General features: G+C 36.2%; 2 protein-coding genes across 4 annotated transcripts; one reads left to right on the top strand and one right to left on the bottom strand.

The window, feature by feature from the left end:
* Window positions 1–3178: 3178 nt before the first annotated feature.
* On the top strand, window positions 3179–8128 carry bri3bp (bri3 binding protein). Its single transcript, XM_008337420.3, has 3 exons — window positions 3179–3515; window positions 4462–4564; window positions 4763–8128. The coding sequence occupies exons 1-3, from the start codon at window positions 3339–3341 to the stop codon at window positions 5179–5181; spliced, it is 699 nt and encodes a 232-aa protein (XP_008335642.1). The 5' UTR covers window positions 3179–3338; the 3' UTR covers window positions 5182–8128.
* Window positions 8129–8311: 183 nt separating this feature from the next.
* On the bottom strand, window positions 8312–14954 carry wdr31 (WD repeat domain 31). Of its 3 annotated transcripts, none has more exons than XM_008337417.3 (10): window positions 14645–14954; window positions 13932–14003; window positions 13435–13567; window positions 13234–13308; window positions 12537–12681; window positions 11803–11906; window positions 11498–11565; window positions 10023–10164; window positions 9171–9333; window positions 8313–9058 (listed from the first exon to the last, which is right to left on the bottom strand). In XM_008337417.3, the coding sequence occupies exons 2-10, from the start codon at window positions 13976–13978 to the stop codon at window positions 8856–8858; spliced, it is 1080 nt and encodes a 359-aa protein (XP_008335639.1). In that variant the 5' UTR covers window positions 13979–14003; window positions 14645–14954; the 3' UTR covers window positions 8313–8855. The 3 variants fall into 3 exon arrangements, with proteins under 3 accessions (XP_024909528.1, XP_008335639.1, XP_008335640.1); XM_008337418.3 differs by having other exon boundaries at window positions 8314–9058; window positions 11803–11903; window positions 14645–14953; XM_025053760.1 differs by lacking the exons at window positions 13932–14003; window positions 14645–14954 and having other exon boundaries at window positions 8312–9058; window positions 13435–13923.
* Between the last annotated feature and the right edge of the window lie 2077 nt (window positions 14955–17031).

The following is a 17031-nucleotide window of genomic DNA, read 5'->3' as shown; positions in this document are numbered from 1 at the left end:
AATGCACCAAGAGCTCAAATCACTGTTGTGAAGTTAGTTTTTGACAGGTCACAGAAGTTAGGTTAAGAACTGTATTAATTACTGAAGGCCAAGAGTTGCAAATGGTGAGATTAACGATGACCACGTTCCATTTCGTTTCTGGAGCACGGTGGTGAGCTGTCACACTGTTCGGACCGACATGAACCGAACACATCTTTTGTTAGTGTTCATCAAAAACATGTGTCCTTTTTCTGCGAAATCAGGGGTACCAAGAGGGGGTCTGCAACCACCAAGGGTGGCCCTAGGTGAATTGCTATCACAAATAAACAAAAAATATATAACTTAAATTGATTTTAAAGTGACAGGGAACTTGACTTCAAACATACCCACATACACACATATAAATATATCATATATTTAACTGTATTTCACACTCTACATAGTTTAAAAATATATATGGAAATTAGTTTAGTTATTTTCTGGTTTTTAATATTTGTATTAAAAATACTAGCTGAATCAAACACAAATGTCTTCTGTGAACACTGAAAATGGGCCTTAGTCCCTTAACACAGTCCCATCCTACCATCTAGTGGAGCTAGAAGAGTCAAGCCACAGCAAATACATTACTTTGTTGTAAGCGTTTCAAATATTTCTATTGTATTGAGAAGTATTTGGGACTCCGATGTGTACTGTAGTTAAAATAATTATCTTTTAACCCACCTGTTACCCTCAAATTTTCAAATATTTAAATCTCAAGAAAATGAATTATAATTCAAAATATTACTCAACATATTACTCAATATAGCCATTAAATCTCACTGATTGATCTAAAACTGGAAAGATATTGTTGCTACTTCAGTACCTTCATATCTTCTCTCAATACAGATTTCTGTCAATTATTACATTATATATTATTATTATTATACAATGTTATAAGAAAGGCAATTATGGTTATCAATCATCCTTGCATCTTTTATTCTCCGGGTCAAGTTAACCCCAGAAAATGTGCTTTTAAACTCTAAAACACTGACTTGTAACATAACAGCACCGCAAACACACATACACACCCCCATGTATCCAAAACACCTAATCCATGACTATATGAAAATAGGAATATAGCCATTAATTATCACTGATCTAAAACTGGAAAGAAAGATATTGTTACTACTTCAGTAATTTCATATCTTCTCTCAATACAGATTTCTGTCATTTATAACATGTTATAAGAAAGGCAATTTTGGTTATCAATCATCCTTGCATCTTTTATCCTCCGGGTCAAGTTAACCCCAGAAAAAAACAGGCACAATTTCAAACATTCATATTTTTATGTGCTTTTAAACTTTAAAACATTTACTTGTAACATCATAAAATGTGGTAGCTAGAATACAGTAAAACTATTCCCAAAAGGTCAATAGAACATTAGGATCTTGAATGAATCAGAACAGCATCTCTTTCAATAGACTGCTGTTGCCTCGCGCTTTGACCTGTAAACCCCTGCTAAAATGAGTATACCAATGTGTGCTTTCAAAAAGGTGTCATCAGTGTCCCGTGTCCATGTGTCCCCGTATACACACTTCCCCTCTAAGTCGGTCATGTCCAGTGTGTGCTTTTCTATTGACGATGTCATGAAAAGCTCAAATGTTGTTTTTATATTTTGGACATGCCATATTTTTGTTTGACAGTTGTTTGTGTCATCAAAATTATCAGTGTTAAGTTAGGGCCATAAACATAGGAAAGCCCTCTAAAGTATATAAAAGTGTGTGTTATGATGACCTTAATGTTAGCTAAAACAAATAAAGCATATGTGAAAATGATTATACAACAATGCAACATGTTCTTAAATGTTTTATACAGCTGAATCGGTTTGGGGTCAAATTGACCCCAAGGAACACGGCTGTATACAAAATGCATACAGGACATAAACAAATATGATTAAATAAATTTAAGTTTACCCAGTTCCCCTCACTTAATTAGGAAAAGTCACCAAAGATTACGCAAATTAACCCCAAGGATAATAGGAAGGGTTACATTTTTATTGGCAGTGGTATTACAGAGTGGTATTACAAATCATGTAGATCATGATCTTTTGAGTGCACCCTTAAAAGTGTGTTTTTGTTTAAATTATTCTGGGCGTAATTTAATAAAGTAAAGACTTTTGGGTTTTGATTTTAAAAATGTTCCCCAAATTCGTAGAGAGAAACCAAATTACCTTGCCCTCCTTTAGAATACGCAAGAAAAACTCATGTGATTAGAAGTACAATTATTTACCAGTAGGAAGCAGCAGCATACTGTAAATAGATTTTACTGTTTTACTTGTTTGTTTTAGTGTTTGGGAAGATGCTAAATAAAATAAATTAAAGAGTAATGGACACATAGGAAAATATATTCATAAGAATTACTTTCAAACCCTTAACTATCAATGTAGAGAGTTCAACTCGAATAATTACTCTATACAGATTTTTAGATGTAGATCATTTTTAACTGTTTTTAAGGCGAATAATGGCAATATTTCATCTGAAAAAACTAACAGACCCATCAAAATTTAAGCGCTATTTCGGCGTTCACATTTTTATTTTATATTATACAAGAACAAACGACTACAAAAATTGAGCATCCAAATAAAAAAAATATCGAAATATACGAGTCGTCCTGGAAGGCAACACGGGTTATCGCCACCATCCCAACAACTAGTGATGTTCGATACCACCAATTTCCTTTCCGATCCGATACTGAGTAAAATTCGGGTTGGTATCGCCGATACCGATATTTTATCATTTGTCTTTTAAATTTAAAAAAAAGTGTATTTCAAATCATAGCTTCTTTAAGAATCCAAGGCTTAGTTTTTTTTTTAAATTTATTTATAGGAGCCATTTGGGACCCGAAAGAGTCGGATTTTTTCAATGAACTAAGCCAAAAGAACCGGTTCTCTAAAAAAAGAGCCGAAATTCCCATCAATAGTGACTGAGTGAGAGCACGGAGTAGAGCCCCTGTGCTTAGGCATGACGCACACACCCAGGCGGAAGAAGAAGTAGTCCCACCAACCGAGCGTCACTTAGACAACATCTCAATAATTTGGATAATTTTCAGCATGTTTCTGTTTAGGATACACCTCATCTCAGAATGCGTAAGTATCAAAAGTATCGATATTTTGATTTCAGAATCGATTTCAAAGCATAAAGATCCAGAATCGGAAGTATCGATATTTCAGGATCGATCCGCACATCACTACCAACAACCCTTCCTCTTCCGTCACCCCCCAGCAAGGTGTTTCCTGGCAGCTTACCGTGTCTACTTCATTCATTCATTCATTCATTTATTTAGAAACATACTTCTGTATAACACTGAGGCCTGTTGGTGTCATGAAGGGAATCAGGGTTTTCGTGGTGTTCTTGGTGCTTTCCGCGTCCTTGCTGTGCACTGTCGAAGCGGCCAGAAGCAGAACCAGCAACCAGAACAGCTTCAGACGAGCAGCTAACGGCATCTACCAGACTCTCAGCAGCGTCTTTGGAGAGGACAATATCAGAGGGTTATACAAGGTCAGTCTGCAGAATTAAATAATGAGTGCATAAACCTGCAGAGTTTATTCAGATACTATGAGACAAAAGCGACCATGGCGGTTTTGTGACGTTGGCATGTGACAAGTAAAGCGCGGATAGGCCTGACCATCAAAATCATGGATGCCATTTTGAAGATTTTATTTTCTTCATTCGTTTTATTGTGACGATTAAAGAGGAAATTAAAAATGAATTCCGTGTGTGTCAACAAATACCACAGAGTAAACTAGGTTTCTGAGTATCAGCCGCGTGTGTGACGTGTGTAATGTTTAAGGCTTTAATAACCTCTGTTCTTATATATCTAATATTGTCGAAGTGTTAGCTCATTGGTGGACCTGCGCTTCCTTAAGGTTTCAAATAACACTACTTCCTGTTAGCAACCGCCAAAGTCAAATTAAAGCTTACAAACACGCTGTTTTTCTTGACTGCACTCTGGAACTTGACCTTCACTTGTGCGTTAACGATACACTTTCTGTATCAAGTACACGAATCTGAGTTTGTGTTTATAAAATGAGAATATAAATACTGATAATAACGCCAGTTGTAACAGTACATTTGATCACTATTTCAATGACATGGTCTGACTCGTGGAATTGATGTCAACAGCAGGCCATTATTGGAAAGGAAATGAAATGTAACAGAATACTAGGACAAAAATGCTGTTTATGTAAAATCCACATAACTAGACACCAAGTAATAAACACCATTAGCAGTTAAGCATGTTAAACAACATTTTTCAAAGCACTAAATTGATCATATATAATCACCGACTGCAGTTGACTAGACTAGTATTGTCCTGGCATGAGTTGTTAGTGCTAAGCCTTTCTGCTTAATGCAGATTTCATGGACAATGTTTGAGCGTTGAATGTGAAAAGTTAACTGTTCATATTACACTCACATATGCACTCACTTTTTCCCCTCCATCTAGTTTTTCTCCAAAACAACGGAGCGGTTTGTCCATGGAGTCGACTCTTTTCTGGACACAGTCTGGAAGATCTGGTCTGATCTACTGGACGTGATGGGTATCGACTGTAAGCCCATTATGTATTTCTAATATTTATTTGATAAGAGACACATAGTTGAAGTTCACACATTCTAAAGTACAGCTGAAATTGCTAATAAAAAGCATACCACATCTTGTGTATTGTATTTCCAAAAAGATTGTGTCAATGTGATTACCTTAAAGTGTCCTCTCTCTCTCTCTCCCTCTCCCACCCTCTCCTCTACAGCCTCAAACCTCAGCCACTACTTTAGCATAACATCTCTCACAAACTCTCCAGCACGTGCCCTCCTTCTGGTCGCTGTTGTGCTCGTGGCCTACTGGTTCCTGTCCATGTTCCTGGGTGGTTTCTTCTACCTGCTGCATGCTGTGTTTGGACGTTTCTTCTGGCTCGCCCGTGTCATCCTCTTCGCCCTGTCCTGCCTCTACATCCTGCAAAAATTTGAGGGTGATCCAGAGCGTGCAGTACTGCCACTGTGCTTCATCATGGTCGTGTACTTCATGACTGGACCTGTGGGAGCATACTGGCGCCGGGGAGGCACAGCAAGTTCACTTGAGGAGAAAATCGACCACTTGGACACTCAGATCAGGCTCCTCAACATCAGGCTGACTCGGGTTATTGACAGCCTGGAACGTACTGCAGAGTAGTAGACTTAGAAGTAAGAACCAGGCCAGGGAGGGTTTATCGCAAAAGTGGTGGCAGTTGATGTCCGAAAGTTGTATTCCTTCAGCAACATAGATACCAGGTCTTTACAAATGGAAGGGGGCAAATCTAGGTTAGCATTAAACAGACGTGGCCCAATGTTAGGTAGTGAGAATCCTCAAAATTTTCAGGCGTGACCAGTAAACTCAAATCTCACTCAAATCATATACAAATTACTTTAAATCTCTAAAGAATCTATTGGGGTTTTTTATAGATTTTTTTTTTTTTGGGGGGGGGGGATAATTAGACTTTTCAGCTACTTTTTCATGAACGATCTCCATAAAATATTGAATTTGAAGAGGGGTCACAGATGAGTTGTAGGGTACATATATAAAACACAGCATCTTGATGGGGATGTTGGAGTTTGTGGGTTATTTATTACATTTCCATTAAAACCATTGAAAGTATGTAGATATTATTTATTAAATTAAGTCTTGAAGTATGATGAAAAGATTTGACTTTAGAACCTTCTCGTGTGCCGACACACTTTTTGCTGAACATACTGTTCTGTGTATGTGTGCATGTGTATGTGCTGAGATTGTGAAAATGAAGAAAGAAAAATTACTATTATAAAGTGACCATCAGACTGAGAGAAACACAGAGTTGACAATATCTCAGGGAATCAACCAACATGCAGATTTGAAAATGAGATATTAAGGCTATTAAAATATTATCTGTCTACTTAACTCACCTGACAGGTTTATTTTTAGTTGTATGTGGTCACATTTCGTGCAGTATCTTACTATACTAGTGTTTTGGCATCTGGTTGATATCGGGTTTGTGTAGTTATTGTAACCAAATGCACAACTGTATTAGTTATTTTTGCAACTGTATCAGTTCAACTGGGCAAACATATTTCTTTCAAGTCATTGTATGCAAGCATAGACTCAACAAATGATTTTAAAAAATATTAAGCTCTACACTAACCCATTTATGTTACTAGTATTTGTTCCTCTCTGGCTATAGCTGCACCACATTAACAACTCATACTCTGTTAATATGCTATTAGTGACAGTAATGTTGCAAAATGGTAATTAAATCAAAATCTTGAAAAGTTTTTTCACAAGGCCATGTTTAACTAACAGAAAGCAAAGATAACAGTGTTCTTAGCCTCTTGTCTTTGGAGAGATACAGTGATTACCTTTTACAAACATCAGATGTAGATACACAAATTCAAGTACTTTATAATGGCACAACGCCAAAATGTGAGTAATGCAGCTTGTGTCCACTTTTCAAACTACATAGAGTTTTATTACTGAATGTTGGTAGCATTTTAAAAGATGTGACTGACAGGTGACATAATTTGTGTTTTTTCCTACATCCCTCTTTTGCCTTTGAACTGTAATCATGCCTACTCTTTGCCTCTGATTTCCATTTTGGTATACATTTATTAAGTTCCACAAAAATAAAAAATTGCACTCATTTGTATTTTTATCAGTGGTTGGTTCACTGCAGGGTAACAACCATTGATAGGCCAGAACAGCCAACATTGTCTAGGATTTTCTTGCATGCCACATTGTATGCCCACCATATGTTGTATGTTTACAATTTTGATGTTGCATCATGTCAATTCTAATTATCTTGGTAGACAGTCTTCAAAATTGTGAGATTTACATAAAGATTACTGTATATTTTGCAGAACTGTCATTCACTGTTCCACGTAATAAGAACACACTAACCCTGTGAATTCTACCCTCCAATCAGTGTTAATGTTTTCTTAAAACCTTCAAATTAATTGAAAAGACCACCTATAATGCACTGTTTTCTTTTTAACTTTTTTTGTTAAAATTTTTACATCTGCCAATTATGGACCTTTTTAATTCTCAATTTAAGCCTGTTTGTGACTTGCAAATGTCAGTAGATCTTTTCAGTAGGGATACATTTGTGGTTTGTTTTTTTATATGTTTGTGTACATTATTGTTCTGGCATTGACCAAACTGTTCTGCCTGCTTCTGTCTCCTTTGTGAGTCTATATGATGAGTAATTGGCTGCTTGGTGTGGCAGAGAGAAACTGAGGTCCAGATTTTAATAAACACCACAGAATGACTACAAGTATTTGGTTTTCCTTTTTTTTTTAATATTTTTATACTAAATGCTTTTTCATACATTTTAATGTTGAATGTCCATTTTATTTTGTACTCTCAATGTTTTGTTAGACCAGTGGTGTTAATTAAAGCACTGTCCTCTGCATGTAAAAAATATAGTTTTGCAAAGGTAGATTGAAAAAAGCTGACATTAAAATTTAACTGACAAGTTTAGCATTAAGTGCTTTGTTATTTCAGTCGAACAACATACAAATTGAGATCTAGTAAATTCATATAAACATCACACTAAAACAGAAATACCTGGTGTCTAGAAATGTCTATATGGCTTGCAGTGTTCCCTATGTATTAAAAACAAACATGAGCAGAATTGATCTAAGAGTATACAGGTACTGAACAATTCTTTGAAACAACACTGTTCGCAAGAGTGAGCATTGTCTTTTTCAACATGAATGATATCATTTGAAGCAGATGAAAATATTACTGTTGGAATGACAATTTTGTGTGGTGTCCTGGCAGTAACAGTTTTGACACAGGTATAAAATGAGTTGCCTTTTTCCTGCAGTCAATTGGGGCTTACATTAACTTTAGCTTTTGCTAGCTCACATTTATAAATTAACACATAAATATAAATTATAATATTTTTTTTAAAACCTCTTAATTTGGTATTAGCATTATTGGTATACCATTTGAGCTCTTATGTTGCATTTTATCAAAAATGTTGCGTAGTCTAAATTAACACATTGGATGACATCAAATCAGTTATACAGCAGTAAATTTGAAAGTAATATTGTGTAAATACAATCATCTAAAGTAAAACTACAAAAAAAGTGAAATTACCTATGTTGAACATATTTGTTTAGTGTAACACTTCACAGTTTTAGTCTTGTACACATGCTAAACAGAAACAGATTTGGTCCTTCTTACATTACTTTGTAAATAAATATATCAGTCTACAATGTCTTTGTCTTTATACAGAAAAATATATATTATCTTTGAAATAGAAATATATATATATATATATATATATATATATATATATAAACTAAATAAAAAAATAATCTATTTTTCTTGTGCAAATTCAGCCTAAATTACAATAGTCTGCTAATTACATCTGTCCAACAAGCGATTTCCTGCACTGTTAAGACGTTTGCCAAACATCAGATATTTCTTTTTAACCACTTTTTGCTGCTGAAGTACATTAGTATCAAAACATTTTCTAAAAAAAAAAATAGCATAACAAATATTCTCTTTGCGTTAGGTATTTTGACATAATTGGCAGTTATTATGGCAAAAGATGGTACTTATGTTCCAAGAATATTTGACATTCCAATGTGTTTGTATTTATACAAATATGGGCTCATAAACTCTTATTACACATTAACGAAAGCCCAACAAATGTATTATGAAGCCATTGTTAATAGTCTCAAAAAATAATGCCATGTATGGCAGTTTAGTAAAGCTGTTTTAAAACATTTTAGTGTATATCTGACATCTATTTTCACATTGTGTACTAGTGCATAATGAATCAGTCACTAGCAGTTCACAGTTCATTGATTTGTTTCAAACTAGTGGTGTCAGAAACGGGCCACAACCCTAATGTCCAATCCACTGGTCATACCTGGACCTGTTCCACAAGTGAGGAGCTTGTCTGGTGCTTGACCGACCAGGATATGGTTGAGCCCATTGTTAAAGCTGGCACACAGAAAATTATTGGAGTCACTCGGAGCGAGAGAAACCAATGGACCAGCACCGTCCAGAGACAATGTTGCAAAACAAGCTGAAGATAAGACATTAAGAAGAGGAAGGAAAGATGGGTTTGTAACAAAGTGTCATTTTTGCCCCTGGAAGTGATAATGTATTAACGTGTATCCATTAGCTGTTGTTGTTACCTGCTGTGTTCTGATCCCAGATTTTGATGGAGCTGTCGTGGGATGACGTTGCTACCTGAGGTGTGCCACCAGGGGGCGTCGGTAGAAACACACAACAGGCTGTGGTTTGCAGGTGACCTCTGTACTCCACCACCTTACATCCAGGCTGACGAAGGTCCCACAGCTAGGATGATACAAGTATAGATGGACAGGTAACAACAGAACAAAAATGGCCTTGTTTATATTAACAACTAATGTATATATTTAAGGTAAAAGGCAATAATTGATCTAATCAATGATCTGAGATTAAGGGGAGCCAATCAAAAATTGTTGTGAATGAAACTAAAAAAACTAAACAAAAAATAAATTTTAAATATATATGCTCTCAATATTCAAAACCATTTAAAAAAAATATATAAAAATATAAAATTGACAAGAAAAGGGCAAATATATTCCAAATTGAGCCTACAAAAAATGATGGGCCAAATGTATCTAAAACCTATACAGAACTATGAAGCAATTTATCCTAGAGTTAACCTAAAAAGAGAAAGCAATAAGTGTTATTGGAATAATTTAAAATACCCCGAAAACATGTTTTTAAGGCAAAAAAAAATCCCAGTTTAAAGAAGTTAATTTTCTTAATTATGTCTTTATTCATACACTAACTAATCACTGAAGAAATAGTGTGTGTGATAATGAAAAATTATTTTCTGGATTTGCATTCTGTGCAATATGTCATTTAGAGTCACACCCAAAATAATATCTAACCATGTAGAAGCATCAACCCCTGTACATGCTCTACTTGTATATCCACGCCTGTACTGCATCCTTAACACACACACACAAAAAAAAAAACGTCTTCAGTGTCCTCACCGTGGCTTCACAGCCCTGTCCACCAAAGCCGTTGCTGCTGGACACCAAATAATTTCCATTTGGAGAAACATCACAGTGGGTTTGAATATACTGCTTGGCTGGAAAAGTATTTGTCACCTGCCATGCACGGCTGTCCCACACCCTGTGCACACACAGTATGAAATCAGATACAAAAAGAGTCAAATGTTAGAAGACGATTCTCTTATTAATCATAAATTAAAGTGTTTTTTATAATACATACTGTATCTACTAGCTGTAGAGGAATGGACAAGCACAGTCCATGATAACATGATATGATCATGATGAACTATATCAGAGGAATTATTGCCTCATTGCATCATATAACTTGTCTTTACATTAGAACACAGGTGTCAAATTCAGGCCCAGGGGCCAAATCTGGCCCGCAGAGTAATTTTATTTGGCCCGCGAGATCATATCAAATGTGTACTAAAGTTGTTCATTCAATGTTCATTTAAGTTAATTTCCACATGAAATATTCTACATTTCTACAGATGGAAAAACTTTTCAAAAAATAAAGAATTTTCAATAAATCTTAAGGTTGGCCCACGACGTCGTCCCAGTTTTTAATTTTGGCCCACTGCGAATTTGAGTTTGACACCCCTGCATTAGAAGATGGTCTGACTGCCCTGCTTTTTGGCAACTTCACATCTTTCTTTTGGATTCCTCTCCTACTCAACAGATGGTGTGTATAACAGTGTGTTAATCAGGATGTTTTCTACATTAAAAAATTCAAACTGAACTCACAGGAGGTTCTTTCTTCTTACACACCGGGATAAATTAGCCAAATGTCGTTTCAATGATGAATGCCACATGTTTCCATCATCTCATAATGGTCACCACATTTACAGACACAGTAATTGCACTTTGACTTCCTCTGTCTTCATTGTGTAAATGTCTACATTGTATGCATTGGTAAGTTTTTATAAACACCACGAATTACTGCCAAACAGTGGGCAGCATGAGGTGGAGGTTTGACAAAGTTGTTGACAGGGTTTCAAAATACCTCCCTTGGATTTCACATGGTAGGCACAGCTGCTGCTTATGTTACAATAATGAAGGCATTTACCATATAATTTTGAAACAGCAGAAGATCACATGCTAGTGGTAACACTTGTGAGTGCACAGTTGCACTGTCGATTTTGTGAGCATTTAGTCGAAATACTTTTGTACTATATTCACAGGTTTTTGAAGACCTTTGGTGTCGCTGTCATCATCCACATATGCATTAAGATAATGTCATGAGTTTACATGCAGTTCCATCCACAAAAATGTGAAAACAGTACAACAAAAATCTGCATGACCCTTAATTAGTGACTTTTAAAATTAGACTGATAATAACTAATAAATGCAATTCTATCCTACTGGATGGCTTTCTCCTTAATTTCAATTATTCCTGCCATATCTCAGATTGGACATCTGCTCCAGTGTGATTACAGTAACAAATCTTTCTCTACCTTATGGTCTTGTCCTCAGAAGTCTGGACAACAGAAGAGCTACCTGGCACCCAACACACATGAGTCACCTGAACGATGACGAGAGAAAAGAGGAAAGAAACAAAAAGGTTTAATACCTGCGAGGCCTAGGTAGTGTCAGAGTGCACAGCTTTTATATTTAATTCCCTATCGTAAACAATAGAGTACACGCCCAGGGCTCTCCTCAGTGATTAAAGCAACCTGTGAGTGTGAGTGTGAGTGTGTGTGTGTGTGTGTGTCTGTCTGTCTGTCTGTCTGTCTGTGTGTGTGTGATGTGCAGCTCTTACCAGGTTTCTAGAGATGTTGTGCCTTTGTTCACATTTTGCAGATTCTATATCCCACAGGCACATCCAGTTGTCACGGGAGCCGGTGCACAGCTTTCTACCATCTACTAATCAAAATCAGACTTTTAAAACACATGTTTAAATTTTACATTATTTTTTTACAGAGGTGAGAATACATTTAATCATCTTCCAATTTATTGCCAGTTGTTTTGTCCTTTTTCGGTGGAAATGCAGAATAACAAAAATTAGAACGACAATTTACATTTATGTAAATTCAGGCTTTCTCCCACAGCCTAAAATTAGGGTTTAATAAGGGAGTAGGTAGATTGGACACGGACCATAGATATGAATGTGAGTGTGAATGGTTGTTTGTCCCTATATGTGGCCCTGCAATGGACTGGTCCTGCAATGGACTGGCAAACTGTCCTGACTGTTCCCCAACCTCGCTTGTAGATAGCTGGGATTGGCTCCAGCACCCACCATAACCCCAAAAAGGAATAATGACTGAATTTACATTAACATAACTTAAAGGGAATTATCTGCAATTAAAACTCATAGAAGAGAACATCACCAGGCGATGTAGTTGTTTAGGGCAAACACTGCATTCATATCCAAAATACACAAAGTTGTAGCTTACTTTACATTTACAGAAAACTAAGCTGGTTTTATTTGCTAATCAAACGTAACTCAGTGCATAGTATAAACTAGAATATACAGTAGTACAGATGAGTGCATACCAGGGCTAACTGCGACACCATTAACCACCAACTCATGCCCACAAAACTCCTGGATGGGTTCATCGCCTTGGTTTAAGTCCCACATTAGAACAGTCTTGTCCCTTGAGGCACTAAAGATCCAAGTACTGCCTGGATAACACACCACCTGCAGGATGGACAGGGAATGGTTTATAGCATATGTCAAACTCAAGGCCCGGGGGCCAAATGAAACCCGACAAGCCGTTTTGAGTTTCTTAACCTATACATTTTTTTATTATTATTACGCAACAATGAACAATATTTGTAGCTTGAATAAATAATAATCAATTACAGAAACATGTATTACTCTATTATGGAGTAGTTACATCTATACCAGTGGTCCCTAACCTCTTCTGTTCCAAGGAATGGTCAGCCAGTACCACCCATTACTACAGACCGGTAGCAAGGTACTGAGCATTGAAGGATTATTAAATTTTCAAAATAAAACCCATTTTAGGCTCTATTCTGTATCAGAGTCTGAATGACCTATTATTTTAAAATATTTTCTGATTATCTTAGAAAAAAGAAAGTAAATGGATATGACTAATCTTCCAGTTACAACCGGCCCTTCAAGAGAACTGTATTGTTGATGTGGCCCCCAGCGAACATGAGTTTGACACCCCTGGTTTACAGCATCGGGCCTTTATCAGTTTGTCTGCACATGCTGTATTAATGATACCTTGGTAACCTCTCTGTTGTGACCCTGGAAGGACTGACACATACTGCCTTGTTTCCAGTCATAAACCACGACGACCTACAGCAGCAGACACAGAAACACATTTAAATGTAATATTTCATGTAAGAGGCTAATTTGAAATATCTTCACAGTAAGATTTTAACTGAACATTTTCAATATTAGTCACAAAAATCACCACTTTACCTGATCACTTCCACCAGAAACGCACAGATCAGGGCTGAGGTTTGTGACACTGTTGATAGATCCTTGATGAGCAGGTTCATACTGTATGACCTTACTGTTGAGAGTACTGTCAAGCATTTCCCCCTGAGATGCTCTACACGAAAAACCAACAACCGACGACAGTAACAAAAGGATTATTGTGGCGCTGTGTCTTAGTTGATTAAAGAACCTGTCACTGTCACTGTCCTGGTAAACGAGATCCTGGGTTTGAATTCCAGCAGTGCTTTTTACTGAATTTCCCTGGTGTGGAATGAATAGTTGAAGTTGAAGAAGAAAGTTTTACCTTATCTTAAAAACTAAGGCAAACATAAAAAAATGCTTTTCTGAATTGGAAATGTTCTCTCAATTATTTTTATTAACATAATTGCTTTTTATCAATGATTCTAATAGCATTCAAATGCTCTAAAAAATGATCGTCTATGGAGTACACAGGGAGAGTTGTTAGGAGTACATTTTACCTGAAGAGGTCAGACCTCTTTCGAAACTTGCTCTGTAGTTTCCCCATGTCTCCCTAAGAATCTGTAACCACACTAACAAAACCATCAAGGAAAATTAATTAAAATTTCAAGTTGTTGAACTTTTGAATTACACAATAATTGATACAGCCATCGATGTTACTGTAAATAAGACAAAAAAACAAGAAAAAACCTATGCATATGGTTGGAAAATAAGCCCTCAAAGTATATGTGTGGCGTTGGTCAATGTTGAAAGTAACTTACTTATTCTCTTACAGTTGTGTGTGGGTTTGCTTGGACATAAAAATATCAATAATTAACTAAAATATTACCTGACTCCCAATGTCTACAACTCATAAATAATATAAAAAAAACATTTTGTATAGTATACTAGAGACTGGTACGAAGCGAGACTAAACCACATTTAAACCACATAAACACGACTTTGCAAAACAGACTGCTGAGCTAGAGAGGGCTGTTCTTCTGAAAAGAGCAACAGAAAGGATGGGGCTACAATCCTATTAGCACAGCATTACTACTGTCACAAAGAATTATTGTCTATAAACAACTTCTGTAGACTGAACTACTTTTTAAGTTTAAGTTTTAATTTTCTAATTGCGAACCTGGACTACGGAATCAAGGTGTAGATTACACACACACACACACACACACACACACTGCAGTAAATGGCACGAGATGAGTGTCACATTTCTTACCTGTCACTAACAGGTGTGGCCGCTGTGCTATGCTGAGTGAACGGATCACTGACTAACTCGCTAGCATGCTAGCAACTAATCTTTATCTGCCAAGCCAATACAGATCACTGCGTTCGTAACATAATTGTCGTGTCGTGAATGAGTGATTGACTCAGCAAATGCAAAAAAAATGGCAGAATGCCATGGCAGTAAGAAGTCCCATAAGTGTACGAAAGTTTAATAAAATGCCATTTAACTACAGCACAGCCGTTCCTCCCTCCCCCGTAGAGACAGCAGACCGACGCTCTGCGATATCTAGGCGAGGGCGTGGTCACGTGACATTAGAAACTGGTAGGAGGATGTTGGACACGTTAATTCTTATAAATTAAAAGCTCGGTTGTAATGCACTTTAAGCTAACAAACAAGCCAATTACAATTCTTCCAGGTTATATTTATATGTAGTACAAACTACTTGCAGGAAAACTACTTGCAGGAAAACAATAAAAGCAAAGAAGAAATATAAGATGACAAATATAAGCAGAAGAAAAACTACCAAACGAAACAATAACGTAGAATTAATTACAATATCTTTAGTATAACATATCTGGTTAAAATATGGCTGCAAAGGAGAGCTGTTTGAGTAGACCACTATGAATTGGCACAAAGTGTTCACCATTCTGTGCACTGACGGCTCATCTATACTTAATATCAATTCTCCATGGATGTTTATAGTTTTCAAACATACAGTATGTGACCACATATGATATATTGAGGTTCTTATGGAATAAAGGAATGTCATTGTTTACTTTTGCCAAAACCTTAGTTCCTTTAGGGTTTATGAAATAACTTTATTTATTTTAGCATCCTATTAAATAAAAAACCCAATAATAACTCTCTCACAAACAGCTGCACAATATGAAAACAACTCATTTGAAACCAGTTGGTAAATTAGTTTACCAACTGGTAAACTAATTTACCAATTATTAATTGTTGGTAAATTAGTTTTACCAACACACAGTAACGAAATATTGCAAAATATGCTTTGCATTCTTTTGGTAGTTAAACATATAAGGTAAATTTTAGTATAATAAAATACTATGGTTTCTGTCCTAGATCATGATCTTGTCCAGAGAGACAATTCTTTATTACAACTAGATCACACTGAACATTAAGTTACAGGTGACAATGTCAACAACCTATGACCTGTATGTGGCCCTCTAGAGAGCTGAGTGTCTGATCTTATTTGTAGACACAGGATGAATGTCTCCCTAAGCTGTAAAACTGTGACAAATCAGTCAAATCCCTGCTAACACCGATTTTAGTAGAACATTTTTTACATGACATGACATGTTTTCATAATTGTTTTTTGTAGTTCAACTTTTCTGCTCAGTTTTATTGTTTAGGAAAAGGAAAAGATGTGACATCAAGCTATTGGTAAAAACAGACAATGAGTCACTCTGATGTCCCCAGTGCAAAACTGTAAATGAGATACATCAAGTCAAATAAATTTTAGATTTTGTGTGCAAAATTGTTTAATGGTGAATGACTAAGAATTTAAAGTATTACCACATTTATTTGATTAGGATAAAACTATATAATTAATAACTGTATTCTTCATCTAGTACACAGTCATAAGTTCACGGAAATATAGCTGCTGTTTATGAGACTGTTTATGGCTGTCAAAAGCCATTCTGCTAGTTTAGAGCAACAAAATGTTTATGACCATAAAACCCCTAGAAACCCTTATATTCAATATTTGAATAATAAATACAATATTAATACATGTATTCATTAAAAATACTTGAGTTTACTAGTGTTTTTTATTCTAGTAATTCTTCATAGTGTATCTTTTTATTTAAAAATGTGATGGTTTCTTTGTGATATATGTGATCGTTTTTCTTGTATTGCAAATAATGAATGGCTCATTGTAAAAAAATACATTATTTTTCAAACTATTTTAAACAAAAAGAAAGACGCTTCAATACGTATAGGCCATTTATAAATTATAACTATATTTATTGTCGCAGCACTATACCGCGATTACACTTTGTTTGTTAATTCCGGCACGTCGTAGTTAATATGAGTAAAAAAATAAAGAAACTTTAGAAGACTTTACGCCCTAGCTGCCATAGGCTTGTGTTCACCTAATTCATTCATGTGGTACACATTTTCTGTGCCACAGGTTGGAGTATAAATACTCTGTGGCGTTGCTTTGACGTGACACTCCGCTGGTCGATGCAAGGCTGACGTCAGCCTGCCAGCGGAGGAGTGGATAGCCTCTGCAATAAAAATACACGAGGAGAATTGAGGAAAAGGGGAAGAGTGACCCGGGTAGAAAGGCAACAGCGGCGGTGGCGGCAGGCGCCGCGGTGGGAGGGGCCCTTTCTTTCCCCCCTCCGCCCCCGGCG

The sequence above is a fragment of the Cynoglossus semilaevis genome, unplaced genomic scaffold (genome assembly GCF_000523025.1).
Source record: "Cynoglossus semilaevis isolate Cse_v1.0 unplaced genomic scaffold, Cse_v1.0 scaffold279, whole genome shotgun sequence".
Lineage (NCBI taxonomy): Eukaryota > Metazoa > Chordata > Actinopteri > Pleuronectiformes > Cynoglossidae > Cynoglossus > Cynoglossus semilaevis.
This window is presented reverse-complemented; position numbering and strand designations above follow the sequence as displayed.

What these genes read in the sequence shown, in the direction of transcription:
- wdr31 (XM_008337417.3), bottom strand. Translation starts at nt 13,978, where the DNA reads ATGGGGAAACTACAGAGCAAGTTTCGAAAGAGGTCTGACCTCTTCAG. An exon ending in TTTCTGGTGGAAGTGATCAG is followed by an intron (nt 13,309 to 13,434) that starts GTAAAGTGGTGA and finishes CTGCTGCTGTAG; the next exon opens with GTCGTCGTGGTTTATGACTG. An exon ending in TCTGAGGACAAGACCATAAG is followed by an intron (nt 10,165 to 11,497) that starts GTAGAGAAAGAT and finishes GTGTGTGCACAG; the next exon opens with GGTGTGGGACAGCCGTGCAT.
- bri3bp (XM_008337420.3), top strand. Translation starts at nt 3,339, where the DNA reads ATGAAGGGAATCAGGGTTTTCGTGGTGTTCTTGGTGCTTTCCGCGTCC. An exon ending in ATATCAGAGGGTTATACAAG is followed by an intron (nt 3,516 to 4,461) that starts GTCAGTCTGCAG and finishes CCCTCCATCTAG; the next exon opens with TTTTTCTCCAAAACAACGGA. An exon ending in GGACGTGATGGGTATCGACT is followed by an intron (nt 4,565 to 4,762) that starts GTAAGCCCATTA and finishes TCTCCTCTACAG; the next exon opens with CCTCAAACCTCAGCCACTAC.